Consider the following 13,372-nt stretch of genomic DNA (forward strand, 5'->3'; position numbering starts at 1 on the left):
TGAGTAAGTAAGTAAGCGGTGTTATTGACAGCATGCCAAGGCCAGGCTACACAATGTAAAGAAGAGCCTCCTTTATATTCCACTGGGGATGTATGGATGTGTGGGATGAGTTCATTTTACCAGACACACACACACACACACACACACGCACAAAGGTCCAGGTTCCAGGAAATAAATGAATAATACTTGTTTTAGGCCCCTAACTGAAAACATTCAAGTGCATCTGCAGGTTTAAAAGCTACAGTCTGAGATCTGGGACACTGTTCAATAGTAATGTCAACTAATTATATACCCATTGATTGTTGAGGAATGGAACTTATAAATGCCTCATAAGCTCAGTATAACCTTAAAGAATCATTGGTACAACAGATTTTCATTTTAGAGTGGTCACATTATCCCTCAGTTTTATACCAAACCAAGTAGTGTGGCGGGGCCACCGTTTTGCTGAAACACAAACTCCAGATTGTGGCTTTAAGGATGTCAAGAAGAATTCCCACCACAGTGAAAGAGCCAGGGGAGAAAGAGACAAGATGCCTGATACATAATGCAGTGTCTCATGCTGAAACAATTCCCTCTGTTTGCTCCTCTAAAGTGCCCATGTTCAATGCTTGTGTACACACCAGCTCTTCATCCCAAATGGCACCCTATCCCCTATAGAGTGCACTACGTCTGACTATAATGCACTAAATAAGAAATAGGGTGCCATTTGGGCAGTTCACTGCTTTCAGATGTAACTGGAGTGTGGTGAAACTGCACTAAAACATTTTAATAAAACATGGAGGCCGATCCTACTGGAATACTTTAGTGCTTGGAATACTACATGTTTTCTATGTATATTCTCCTGGAATACTACATGTTTTCTATGTATATTCTCTTGGAATACTACATGTTTTCTATGTAGATTCTCTTGGGATACTACATGTTTTCTATGTAGATTCTCTTGGAATACTACATGTTTTCTATGTAGATTCTCTTAGAATACTACATGTTTTCTATGTATATTCTCTTGGAATACTACATGTTTTCTATGTAGATTCTCTTGGAATACTACATGTTTTCTATGTAGATTCTCTTGGAATAGTACATGTTTTCTATGTATATTCTCTTGGAATACTACATGTTTTCTATGTAGATTCTCTTGGAATACTACATGTTTTCTATGTAGATTCTCTTGGAATACTACATGTTTTCTATGTATATTCTCTTGGAATACTACATGTTTTCTATGTAGATTCTCTTGGAATACTACATGTTTTCTATGTAGATTCTCTTGGGATACTACATGTTTTCTATGTAGATTCTCTTGGAATACTACATGTTTTCTATGTAGATTCTCTTGGAATACTACATGTTTTCTATGTATATTCTCTTGGAATACTACATGTTTTCTATGTATATTCTCTTGGAATACTACATGTTTTCTATGTAGATTCTCTTGCATGAATCAAAGCACATCAAGGGTAAAACCAAGTAACAAGCCAAAAATAGATTGACATTTTTATTTCACAAAAACAAAATGCAGTTCAGTTCAGATGAAACTAAACAAGTTATTCAACATGATTACACTGCGGAGTGGATGACTCATTCTGCCACAGGGTTGAACAGAAATGTTCATGACTAAAAATGTTAGTCACTTGTCAAAAATCATTGGTGGCACTTGCCTCCAAATCGTTTTTCTCTGAATTAGAAATTCAGACTCACACATACAATACACATAATCAATGTCCACATCTGACATCACAATATAAATATTTTCTGTCCAAAAATGATGAATAGAGTCATCAAAATAGGCTAGAGCAGGTGCTGTGAGGGGGGAAACAAGTATTTAGGGCGATATTGTCGTAGTGCAAGAATGTTGCGTTGCAATGTGCAAAAAATACTATAAACTTCATTATAATTTCGCAGTGTGCGTTTTCTAATTCGCACAGAGCTTTTGCACCTGGAAAATGTCGCCCTTAAACTACAGTATCTTCAGTTACAAGTGCATGGAGGCCACAGCCTCGATATTCCCCTCCTCACGACCAGTTTCACATTTGCATTCTTCCACCACCATCACGCGCTTCTCCCGCACCTCCATCCCACAGCGCAGAGGCACCGTCACCGTGTGAGCCTTGGATGGAGCGCAGCGGGAACAGGGCGCACGGCGGTGTCCCCCTGCACCCGTCAGCCTGGCAGACTCCCAACCAGAGGGAATGAACAGCGAACTGCATTGACCGAAGCACAGTTTGTTGTGGACTGTTACCGCGTCGCAGCCATCGGACGTTATCCGCTGTACATGGAAGATCGATTTTTAAAAATTAGACTCGCATAAACATTTCGTATTTTGATGTTTCAAGCATTAGGCCCTACTTATTAAAACATATCCCTTTTAACTTTCTAATTTAGTATAATAATTTGATTAAACATTAGGCCTACTGTCCTATACCATCTTTGTCATTGTTAACCAAAATTGAAAGGTCTCACCTGAGTAAAAGGCACCGCGGCGCAGCTCTGTCTGTTGGCAGAGTCTTTGAGACTGAGGGGCAGCGACATGGACATGGTCTTACTGTGGTCGCTCTTATCCATGGTCCTCTGCCACATCTCAAATCCTTGCCTCTTCTTCATACCCACCCCGCCATTGCCCTGACTGTCGTGGTGCAGATGTGACAGTGGATGCAGAGGCACCGCAGCTGCTTTGTCAGGGAGCGCAAGAGGGCCAGGGCGACCCATGGACAAGAAGGCTGGGAAAGGCATCCTCGGACCGGGCGCACCCCGGGGGAAAATCCCGCCTCGTCTAAAAAGACCCGACAGACCCAGGTTATTGGGGTTGAGTTTGACTACTTTGACCGTTCCCCGAATAGGCTCCTGTTCGTCGACTGGACCGTTACCGGATGATTCAAAGTCCCGGCTCGCGCCATTCTTAGGAACGCTCTTGATGGAGTTGTGAGGGAATGGAAGAGACAAAGCCACGGCAGAAAATGTGGACAAAAACACAAAGTTGATGAAGAAAGTCATTTTTCCCCAACAAAAAGAGAAAATCTTTGATATTTTGTTCCAGATTCAGAAAACACTAATTATTCCGCAGCAAATAAATCAATAATCAATTGGTTGTCTATATTTTAGTGGTTCAAGGTTCCAAATGGAAACCTTGCTGTCAGTCTGGGCTACGAGACACTGGAGTTGGTGGCAGCCTTTTATAAGAAATAACCAACCCAGCCTTCACCTCTTGGAAGGTGTCATAATTCCCATGATAATGGTCAGTATATCACACCTAGCATTTAGGATTTTATTAGGATCCCCATTAGCAGTTGCTGAAGCAGCAGCTACTCTTCCTGGGATCAACACAAAACATGACATAATACCATAAAAACATCTTTCTTTAAACATCAAGAACCGCCCAGACTGAACTACACCTGCTGGGTCATAAGATCCATTGACATTGACAACTTCAAAGGGTTTACGTTTATTACAGGTGAGTGTTTGAAAGGTGGTGAAGACATTTGAAGTAGTCCTATAGAGTTTTGCTAAGCTCTGAGGATGTGAGTTTGAGAGCTACCCTGTATCAACAGAATAATACCTAGCCAAACAAGGGGCTTTCACTACATGTGGTGGTAAAGTCATAATGGGTTTATGTTCCGTGGGTATAAAGCCCAGCTCCCTTGTTATGGCCCATCATAATGCCATTAGTCCTGTGTTCTCACCCATGACCTGATCAGTCACTGGCTGTCTGGAGTTCTAGAACCCTGCTAGGAGTTCCCATGGGCTCTGTGTTAATTGACACATGAACTTTCCCATCCCCACCCCCCCTGGACCACATTCCCATCCCCACCCCCCCTCGACCACTTTCCCATAGGCAGCTTCTATCTGTTAGTGAGTGAAGTAACTGTTAAGGAGAACAAAAATGTATGCACGCACTACCGTAAACCTGTTTGGATTAAAGTGTCTGCTTAATGGCATATATTATTATAATATAACTCAATGTTACTTAATGTTCCCAGACATGTGACTGACCATGATACTGTGATTCTGCCTCTGACACTTCAGATATATTCCACAAGAGGGAGTAGTTGTCAAAGAGTTTTCCTGTTCACTAGCCTGCTAATCATCACACATTCACATACAGAGAGACACACCCACCCTCCCACATCCACCATAAACCCTAAGCAGTCCCTAAGCACCACAATAACCACAGTCTACTGACAAGGAGGCTTCATCTGCAAGTCTCATTTATTATGGTGTTGTCTCTGGTCTGGTTGACCTACCATGCCTGGGTCAGGCTCTGTTCTCTGTGTTGCTGCTGGTCTAATAATAGGTGTTGCCTAGTCTGACGAACAACACTACTGACACCATCATGGACGCCAACTGAAACAGACACACACAACAAAAACCACACACACGTATTTGGCCACGGGAAACACATTGAAGCGTCATTAACACACACCACAGGCCACGGAAGGGAGCTATAGCTCTGTCTAACTTTGACTCTTCTGAAATAGGTTTTAGCTGGCTTTGCTGAGTTCACTCATGTGGTAATGGGGTTGTTCACATCGAGCACGCGCACACGCACACACACACACACACTGCATGTGGAAACTATGTTTTAACACAAAAGTCTAACTTTGAGGCTAAGCTAATGTTTCAGTTCATTTGTGTTGGGGTGGTGTTAGTGGTTGTGGAGTCTCTCAGGAGAACAGTGTCATGAATGGAGTCATTTCATTAGTGGGTGCAAAGGCAGATCTGCATCCCAAATAGCATAAGACTGCATCCCAAATAGCACACTATTCCCTACTGTACATGGTGCACTACCTTTGATCAGAGCCCTATGGGTCCTGGTCAAAAATAGTGCACCATATAGGGAATAGGGTTCCATTTGGGATGCAGCCTTAGTCTTATCTGCCTTGGCATCCACTATTGAAATGACTCCATTCATGACACTGTCTTCCTCAGTGAGAGACTCAATAACAGCTAGCAGTGATTGTGTTATTTTGTCTGATCCATGTTGATTCACAAGGCCAATTTACTGTTTAAGACGTTCATTTACACGATGGTGATCACAATGGAAACCACCTGTGGCTGTTTGTGGCCAATGTCTCTACCCTCTAGTCATTTTGTCCCCATATACATTTGGGTAACTCTCCCCATATACATTTGGGCAACTCTCATCATATACATTTGGGCAACTCTCATCATATACATTTGGGTAACTCTCATCATATACATTTGGGTAACTCTCCCCATATACATTTGGGCAACTCTCATCATATACATTTGGGCAACTCTCATCATATACATTTGGGTAACTCTCATCATATACATTTGGGTAACTCTCACCATATACAGGTACATTTGGGTAACTCTCACCATATACATTTGGGTAACTCTCCCCATATACATTTGGGTAACTCTCCCCATATACATTTGGGTAACTCTCCCCATATACATTTGGGTAACTCTCCCCATATACATTTGGGTAACTCTCCCCATATACATTTGGGTAACTCTCCCCATATACATTTGGGTAACTCTCACCATATACGCTACCATTCAAAAGTTTGGGGTCACTTAGAAATGTCCTTGTTTTTGTCTATTAAAATAACATTAAAATTGATCAGAAATACAGTGTAGACAATGTTGTAAATGACTATTGTAGCTGGAAACGTCTGATTTTTAATGCAATATCTACATAGTCGTACAGAGGCCCATTATCAGCAACCATCACCCCTGTGTTCCAATGTCACATTGTGTTAGCTAATCCAAGTTTATAATTTTAAAAGGCTAATTGATAATTAGAAAACCCTTTTGCAATTATGTTAGCACAGCTGAAAACTGTTGTTCTGATTAAAGAAGCAATAAAACTGATCTTCTTTAGACTAGTTGAGTATCTGGAGCATCAGCATTTGTGGGTGAGATTACAGGCTCAAAATGGCCAGAAACAAAGAACTTTCTTCTGAAACGCATCAGTCTATTCTTGTTCTGAGAATTGAAGGCTGCTTGTCCTTCTAGGCAGAATTGCAAAGAAAAAGCCATATCTCAGACTGTCCAATACAAATAAAAGATGGTCAAAAGAACACAGACACTGGACAGAGGAACTCTGCCTAGAAGGCCAGCATCCCGGAGTCGCCTCTTCCCTGTTGACGTTGAGACTGGTGTTTTGCAGGTACTATTTAATGAAGCTGCCAGTTGAGGACTTGTGAGGTGTCTGTTTCTCAAACTAGACACTCTAATGCACTTGTACCTCTTGCTCAGTTGTACACCGGGGCCTCCCACTCCTCTTTCTATTCTGGTTAGGGCCAGTTTGCGCTGTTCTGTGAAGGGAGTAGTACACAGCGTTGTACGAGATCTTCAGTTTCTTGGCAATTTCTTGCATGGAATAGCCTTCATTTCTCAGAACAAGAATACACTGACGAGTTTCAGAAGAAAGTTCTTTGTTTCTGGCCATTTTGAGCCTGTAATCGAACCCCCAAATGCTGATGCTCCAGATACTCAACTAGTCTAAAGAAGGCCAGTTTTATTGCTTCTTTAATCAGAACAACAATTTTCAGCTGTGCAAAACATAATTGCAAAAGGGTTTTCTAATGATCAATTAGCCTTTTAAAATTATAAACTTGGATTAGCTAACACAACGTGCCATTGGAACACAAGAGTGATGGTTGCTGATAATGGGCCTCTGTACGCCTATGGAGATATTCCATTAGAAGAAATCAGCCGTTTCCAGCTACAATAGTCATTTACAACATTAACAATGTCTACACTGTATTTCTGATCAATTTTATGTTATTTTAATGGACAAATACAAAGTCATTTCTAAGTGACCCCAAACTTTTGAACGATAGTGTAAGTTTGGGCAAATCTCACCATATAAATTTGGGCTAATCTGAAAGGACCCTTACCTCCATGACACAGATCCCAGAAGCAGTGGAGCCAAAGATGACGCTTTGGTCCCGGATCACATTGATCAGTTTGGTAATGCAGCTCTGGTGACCGACAGATAGATAAAGAGGACGTCACCATCTGTTCCTTCACAAGACATGGCCACTACCCAAATTAGGATTTGGCCCTTAGAAATAGGCAACGGAGTAATGACTTTTGACACTGCTACATCCACCATAGTTTCTGGAACCATGCTGAAAAAGACAAATGTAAGAAAATATCCAAACCAGAACAGTTTGCTGTGGGTCAACACGATAGAGTGAAAGGGGTCAAAGTCGTTCCAGCTATGGTGGATGTGTAACCAGGCCAGCTCGGTACAGCTTGGTTTGGCTCGGCTTATTCATGTGGAAAAGTCTACCCTACCTTTGGGTGTATCAGGCCCTGGGTGGTGTCGAGGCCATCGCAGGCGGTGCTCGTCAGGTCAACACAGCACGTCTTGGGGTAAAACAGGCCAGTGTTAGCACTGAACACGGAGTTCTTGAAGTCTTCCGTGGAGTTGTCAAAGCCACAGCACTTGTACTGCACACAGTAGAGAAAGGCAGAGCGTTGAGACAGTGAAACAGGTGGGCTTCTATTGGTTCCCATTGACAATTTCGATGGGCTTACATGTTTCTTCCGGAGCTTTTGCACATATACAGTGAAGAACGGTAGCTCTAGTCTGAAAACCAGACCTGTTTAGTGCAAACATTGCACTCCTTGTAGTTCGTGTCATATGCCAAAGTTTGGCATGACAAGGAGAGGCAAGGAGTGGAATGATAGACTGGTACCCAGGGTATGGTAGATCCTACCAGTATTAAGCGGCAATCAGCAGTAAAAACAATGATGACAAAGCGTCCCCCCCACCCGTTTTGGTAAAAAGCTGAGGGATGAGGCTGGAGAAATATAACCACTCTCAAATTCATAAACAGAGATATGGATTCAAGGACTGATCATCCATGATATCAACATCATAGTTGTAACAATGTTTTTAGGCTATATAGTGTTTGTTTACATTTACTTTGTTCACAAACATTGGAGTAAAACAAGCTTACAGTATATTTTGGGTTCTGAACTAAGCTCATGAGGCATTTATAAGTTATAAACTTCAAGAATCAATGGTTATATATAAATAATTTATAAGTCCAAAAAATGAATGTAGCAACTGCTGATTGCCCCTTTAAAGTCAGAGTTCACATAGCCCACTCACATGGACCATGATGGTGTTCCAGGCTGTTGATATGGGGTCTGAAGCCGTTGGTCCCATATAGGACATCCGTAAAGAGTCCTTACTGGCTCCACGAATCATAACCTCCACCTGAAACACAGGAAGTCGCCCAATCATTTACCCCAGTGCTTGACTGTTAATCCCACCAAGAAAACTTTACAGTATTTTTGTAGCAGTTCAGACAGTAAGGCTGTGTGTGAATCATCTGTGCTTTGTACAGTTTCTTTGTTGCAGTTTAGATAGTGAAAGTGAATAGATCATATGTGCATTGTACAGTATCTTTGTTGCAGTTTAGACTGTGAGGATAGGGTCAATGTGGATTGTCTGTGCTTCGTACAGTTTTTATTTTGCAGTTTAGACAGTGAGGGTGTGAGTGGATCGTATGTGCTTTGTATGGCATCTTCTTTACAGTTTAAACAGTGAGGGTGAGTGGATAATCTGCTTACCAGATCTTTGTACACCAAGATGAAAATAACCCCAGTAACCTCAGCTGTAAACATCATGGACACGATGAAGAAATACTGTCAGATCAAGGAGAGGGTTAGAATCAACCACAACATAGTTCCAAAGGTGAGCAGGGTAAGAACTGTACACTCTCTATACCTGTGCATTCCCACTTCCTGGTCTCCTGTGACCCAACATATAGTTCCATCTAGTGTACAAATTAAAGTGACGCTACAGATGTTTTGTATAATTTCACCCAGTAGTTTTGAAAGTAGAGCTCACGAGCCAAAACAGGTGTCTGAAAAGTGTGCACAATTTTGTAAATCATTTTTTTTAAATCATCATTTTTTAAATCATGCAATTCTTATGCTATGTTAGCAATTCCAATTCGTACGATATGTTACGAATTCGTAAATGCTTAAGATCCCGTTCAATCTCTTTAAGTGGAATACACAAAGACTATAGAGCAACCATCAAATTTCTCTGTGGAACTTGCCTAGCACATCTGATTCAACTAATAATCAAGCCCTTGATTGACTACTTAAATCCGTTCAGAAGGACACAACATCTTGGAACGTTCAGATAGAAATATGTTATGTAGAACAAACATGCCTCTCCAACATGTGGAAAAAGAAATCATGTCGGCTATACTCATGGCTTCACTATCTGCAATGTTCGACAACATTTGGCAACTGAACGTGGCCCAGGTGTTCTAGTTCAGGGCTACAACAAAATTGTGAAACATCTGGGGGTCCCCGAGGAGAGGTTTGAGAAACAAGGGTATAGACTACACAACACAACAACCAAATAAGTAGGCCAAAATGGCTCCTTCTAACAGACTCTCAACCATTACCAAGACTTTATGAAGACTACACTCCACAAAAGTGACCCACCTTTCTTCTAGACTGAGCCCCAAATGGTAGTCCCCCCCATGTTATACTGTCGATGAGGTTTATATCTTGTAAAACGACAGGGGGAATTTGCTCATTTGAATTTCATGTTTGTTTTATTATTTAAAAGTGAAACATGAATTGCCTCCATCAAGTCACGAGTGTGTCCAGAAGTTAGAGTTTATTGACCCCCTTGTCACCCTCTGGAAGTCACCCTTGGAGTTTTGACAACAACACGCGTCAACAGAGGGCCCTCAGAGCGAATTGGTCGGGGCGAGGGGGTGGTTTGGGATTCACGGTCTCTTACCAGCAAGATGAGGCAGCGGTTCTCGCTCCAGGCCCCATAGCAGCCAATGAACCCCAGCAGAGACAGGATGGCCCCCAGGCACATACACACATAGCTGATGGTCACCAGCTGTGCCGAGAAAGAGCCCATCACCTGGACAAAGGTGGCCGCCCCGTACCTAATCCACACGCCTAGGCCAAACAGCACAAGGCCACTCACCTGGATGGGGGAGAGATGGACCATAGAGTTAGAATGACTAGATTGTAGAACCTTCTGATTTAAGACAGTGTCCCGTGGGGGAACTGGTCAGGCGACCATATTGGGGTAGAGAATGAGATGCACATCCATGAGATTGAGGGTAGCCTGGTTGTTAGAGCGTTGGACTAGTAACCGAAAGGTTGCAAGTTCAAATCCCTGAGCTGACAAGGTACAAATCTGCTGTTCTGCCCCTGAACAGGCAGTTAGCCTAGGAACAATGGGTTGTCTTTGAAAATAATAATTTGTTCTTAACAAAGGTAAAAATGTAAAGGGTATTGATAGAGTGTATTGACATTGGACATACTGATTGGGTGAAAGAACATGAGATTGATCATATTGATGCATCATTATCGTGTTTTCCCCAACAATTACTGTAGACACGGGCTAAGAGTTGATCAAACTAGATTCTGAAATGAATGCAGGGCCTCAACTAAACTATATTGAATTTAAAACGTTGGACTATCCTGAGCATACCATCTGTAACACATAGGGCCAGTTTCCTAGAACCGATTAAGCATAGTCTTGGACTAAAAAGCTATTTGAATTGAATTTATTTTGGGTAACAGACATATACAACAAAGTGTACAATATGGACCCAGAGGATATCACTTGAAAGTGTTAATTAAAACGCTTATTTACAAAGTGGTCCTCAATGGTAAAAACAATAAAACATAATGATTAAAAGGCAAGGCAAAATTACAAACAACCATAAATACATTAATTTATATTGACATCCTAAAAAGCAGCACCATGGAGATTCAAAGGAGATTCTCTGATTCCCTGTGGTCTGATGATTCTATCGAACTGTCACTCCAACCTACATGTTGTTGTGAATGTAATCGTTCTGCAGTGTGGGTTTGATTGAGGTCCAGCCTAATAGCCTCTTTTGGTATAATCTACAGATAACCCCCCCAAAAAGCACACAAAAAACGATGCACTTACAAATATGATGCCACTGAGTAACATCATCAGGTACCTCAACAGGCCATACAGGTGATGTAGTCTGGACATGGGTGACAGCGCTGTAATGTCATGAACCGGTTGGTTCAATCTACCGAAACCATACATACAGGTTAACATTTTTCACATAGACCAATAATCTGGAAATGTTCAATACTCAACGTTGTTGTTGAATTGTTATCCATCATTGAAATGACAAACACTCATTACATGCAAAAATAATGTTATCCAAAGTTAGCTAGAAGTTAACTAGCTACTATAGGCTTGGATATTTCATATTCCTTTTGAAAAATGTGCATTTTTAGCTAATTAAATAACGTTAGCTAGCTAGTTACTGTGTATATAATTGGCCAAAGGCAAAAGCTAAAAGTTATGAAATTCCTTATTAGCTGTTCAATAATTGGCAAATTAATGAGTTGCGCTTGCATTCTTAATGACCTTTTTGTAGGCTACAAGTTGTATTTAGCTAGCCCAGCTGACAAGCTAACTTGCTATTGGTATCTTCTTTTGACAGGGGCACGAGCACGAACCTTCTTCATGGCAATGCGCACCCGTTTCCCAGGGCAACGCAGTTCTGGGTCATAAGGTCATAATCAGAGGTGTCACAATTAACATTTTGTAACAATAGATGTAGCTCGAGGATACAATGTTAACTTTATTTCTATTGTGCTTTTCAATAGAAACCTGGTATCAGAGCATTTCATATTATTCTGTATGTAAATCTATGACAAGCTACAGCCCATCGGAAAGTATTCAGACCCCTTGACTTTTTCCACATTTTGTTACGTTAGCCTTATTCTAAAATATATATTTTTTATCCCCTCAGCAATCTACACACAATATCCAATAATGACAAAGCGAAAACAGGTTTTTAGAAATGTTAGCAAGTGTATTTAAAATAAAAAACAAATACCTTATTTACTTAAGTATTCAGCATCTTTTCTATGAGACTCGAAATTGATCCTGTTTCCATTGATCATCCTTGAGATGCTTCTACAATTTGATTGGAATCCACCTGTGGTAAATTCAATTAATTGTACGTGATTTGGAAAGGCACACACCTGTGTATGTATATAAGGTCCCACAGTTGACAGTGCATGTCAGAGCAAAAACCAAGCCTTGAGGTCGAAGGAACTGTCCGTAGAGCTCCGAGACAGGGTTGTGCCAAGGCACAGATCTGGGGAAGGATATCAAAAAATATATGCAGCCTTGAAGGTCCACAAGAACACAGTGGCCTCCATCATTCTTAAATGGAAGAAGTTTGGAACAACAGAGACTCTTCCTAGAGTTAGCCACCTGGCCAAACTGAGCAATCGGGGAAGAAGGGCCTTGGTCAGGGAGGTGACCAAGAACCTGATGGTCACTCTGTCAGAGCTCCAAAGTTCCTATGTGGAAATGGGAGAACCTTCCAGAAGGACAACCATCTCTGCAGCACTCCACCAATCAGGTCTTTATAGTAGAGTGGCCAGACGGAAGCCACTCCTCAAGAAAAGGCACATGACAGTCCACTTGGAGTTTGCCCAAAGGCACCTAAAGGACTCTCAGACCATGAGAAACAAGATTCTCTGTTCTGATGAAGCCAAGATTGAACTCTTTGGCCTTAATGCCAAGCTTCACATCTGGAGGAAACCTGGCACCATCCCAACAGTGAAGCATGGTGGTGACAGCATCATGCTGTGGGGATCTTTTTCAGTGGCTGGTACTGGGAGACTAGTCAGGAATGAGGGAAAGATGAACGGCGCAAAGTACAGAGAGACCCTTGATGAAAACCTGCTCCAGAGCGTTTGGGACCTCAGACTGGGGCAATGGTTCACCTTCCAACAGGACAACGACCCTAAACACACAACCAAGACAACATAGAAGTGGCTTCGGGACAAGTCTCTGAATGTCCTTGAGTGGCCCAGCCAGAGCCCGGACTTGAACCCGATCGAAAGTCTCTGGAGAGACCTGAAAATAGCTGTGCAGCAATGCTCCCCATCTAACTTGACAGAGTTTGAGAGGATCTGCAGAGAAGAATGGGAGAAACTCCCCAAATACAGGCGTGCCAAGCTTGTAGCGTCATACCCAAGAAAACTCAATGCTGTAATTGCTGCCAAAGGTGCTTCAACAAAGTACTGAGTAAATGGTCTGAATACTTATGTAAATTGGATATCAGTTTTTATAAATATTTTTGCTTTGTCATTATGTGTGTAGATTGAGGGGGAGAAAGCAATGTAATACATTTTAGAATAAGCCAGTAACGTAACAAAATGTGGAAAAAGTCAAGGGGTCTGAATACTTTCGAAAGGCACTGTATAAAGTATGATATGTGACATTTTGTAGGGTATGTATTAATTTAAGGATGTTCACCACCCATTTCGTATGATATGTTACAAATTACAATAAAACATACAATGTAACAAAATATAGCTAGGTGGCTAA

General features: G+C 41.6%; 2 protein-coding genes and 1 long non-coding RNA gene across 3 annotated transcripts; all 3 read right to left on the reverse strand.

Moving 5' to 3' along the window:
• Nucleotides 1-1,555: 1,555 nt before the first annotated feature.
• Nucleotides 1,556-3,096, reverse strand: LOC149975669 (DAN domain family member 5-like). Its single transcript, XM_090206569.1, has 2 exons — nucleotides 2,464-3,096; nucleotides 1,556-2,269 (listed from the first exon to the last, which is right to left on the reverse strand). Exons 1-2 carry the CDS (start codon nucleotides 2,992-2,994, stop codon nucleotides 1,976-1,978), a joined length of 825 nt encoding a protein of 274 aa, XP_090062695.1. The 5' UTR covers nucleotides 2,995-3,096; the 3' UTR covers nucleotides 1,556-1,975.
• Nucleotides 3,097-4,188: 1,092 nt separating this feature from the next.
• On the reverse strand, nucleotides 4,189-6,953 carry LOC149975670 (uncharacterized). The gene is made up of 2 exons (XR_016487677.1): nucleotides 6,870-6,953; nucleotides 4,189-4,341 (listed from the first exon to the last, which is right to left on the reverse strand). It is a non-coding gene; the product is annotated as an uncharacterized LOC149975670 (long non-coding RNA).
• A 310-nt stretch (nucleotides 6,954-7,263) lies between these two features.
• On the reverse strand, nucleotides 7,264-11,165 carry LOC110519576 (tetraspanin-16-like). The gene is made up of 5 exons (XM_090206554.1): nucleotides 10,934-11,165; nucleotides 9,755-9,952; nucleotides 8,560-8,634; nucleotides 8,096-8,203; nucleotides 7,264-7,428 (listed from the first exon to the last, which is right to left on the reverse strand). The coding sequence occupies exons 1-5, from the start codon at nucleotides 11,069-11,071 to the stop codon at nucleotides 7,264-7,266; spliced, it is 684 nt and encodes a 227-aa protein (XP_090062680.1). The 5' UTR covers nucleotides 11,072-11,165.
• Between the last annotated feature and the right edge of the window lie 2,207 nt (nucleotides 11,166-13,372).

This window comes from Oncorhynchus mykiss, chromosome 17 (assembly GCF_057628025.1).
Source record: "Oncorhynchus mykiss isolate SJ-2025 chromosome 17, ASM5762802v1, whole genome shotgun sequence".
Classification (NCBI taxonomy): domain Eukaryota; kingdom Metazoa; phylum Chordata; class Actinopteri; order Salmoniformes; family Salmonidae; genus Oncorhynchus; species Oncorhynchus mykiss.

Bases quoted from the DNA above. Each gene is read 5' to 3' on its own strand.
- LOC149975669 (XM_090206569.1), bottom strand. From the start codon at position 2,994: ATGACTTTCTTCATCAACTTTGTGTTTTTGTCCACATTTTCTGCCGTG. The intron at 2,270-2,463 runs GTGAGACCTTTC...TTCCATGTACAG, and splicing joins CCGCGGTGCCTTTTACTCAG to CGGATAACGTCCGATGGCTG.
- LOC110519576 (XM_090206554.1), bottom strand. From the start codon at position 11,071: ATGTTAACCTGTATGTATGGTTTCGGTAGATTGAACCAACCGGTTCAT. The intron at 9,953-10,933 runs GTAAGTGCATCG...TCCCCCATCCAG, and splicing joins TACTCAGTGGCATCATATTT to GTGAGTGGCCTTGTGCTGTT. The intron at 8,635-9,754 runs GTAAGAGACCGT...TTGATCTGACAG, and splicing joins ACCGCTGCCTCATCTTGCTG to TATTTCTTCATCGTGTCCAT.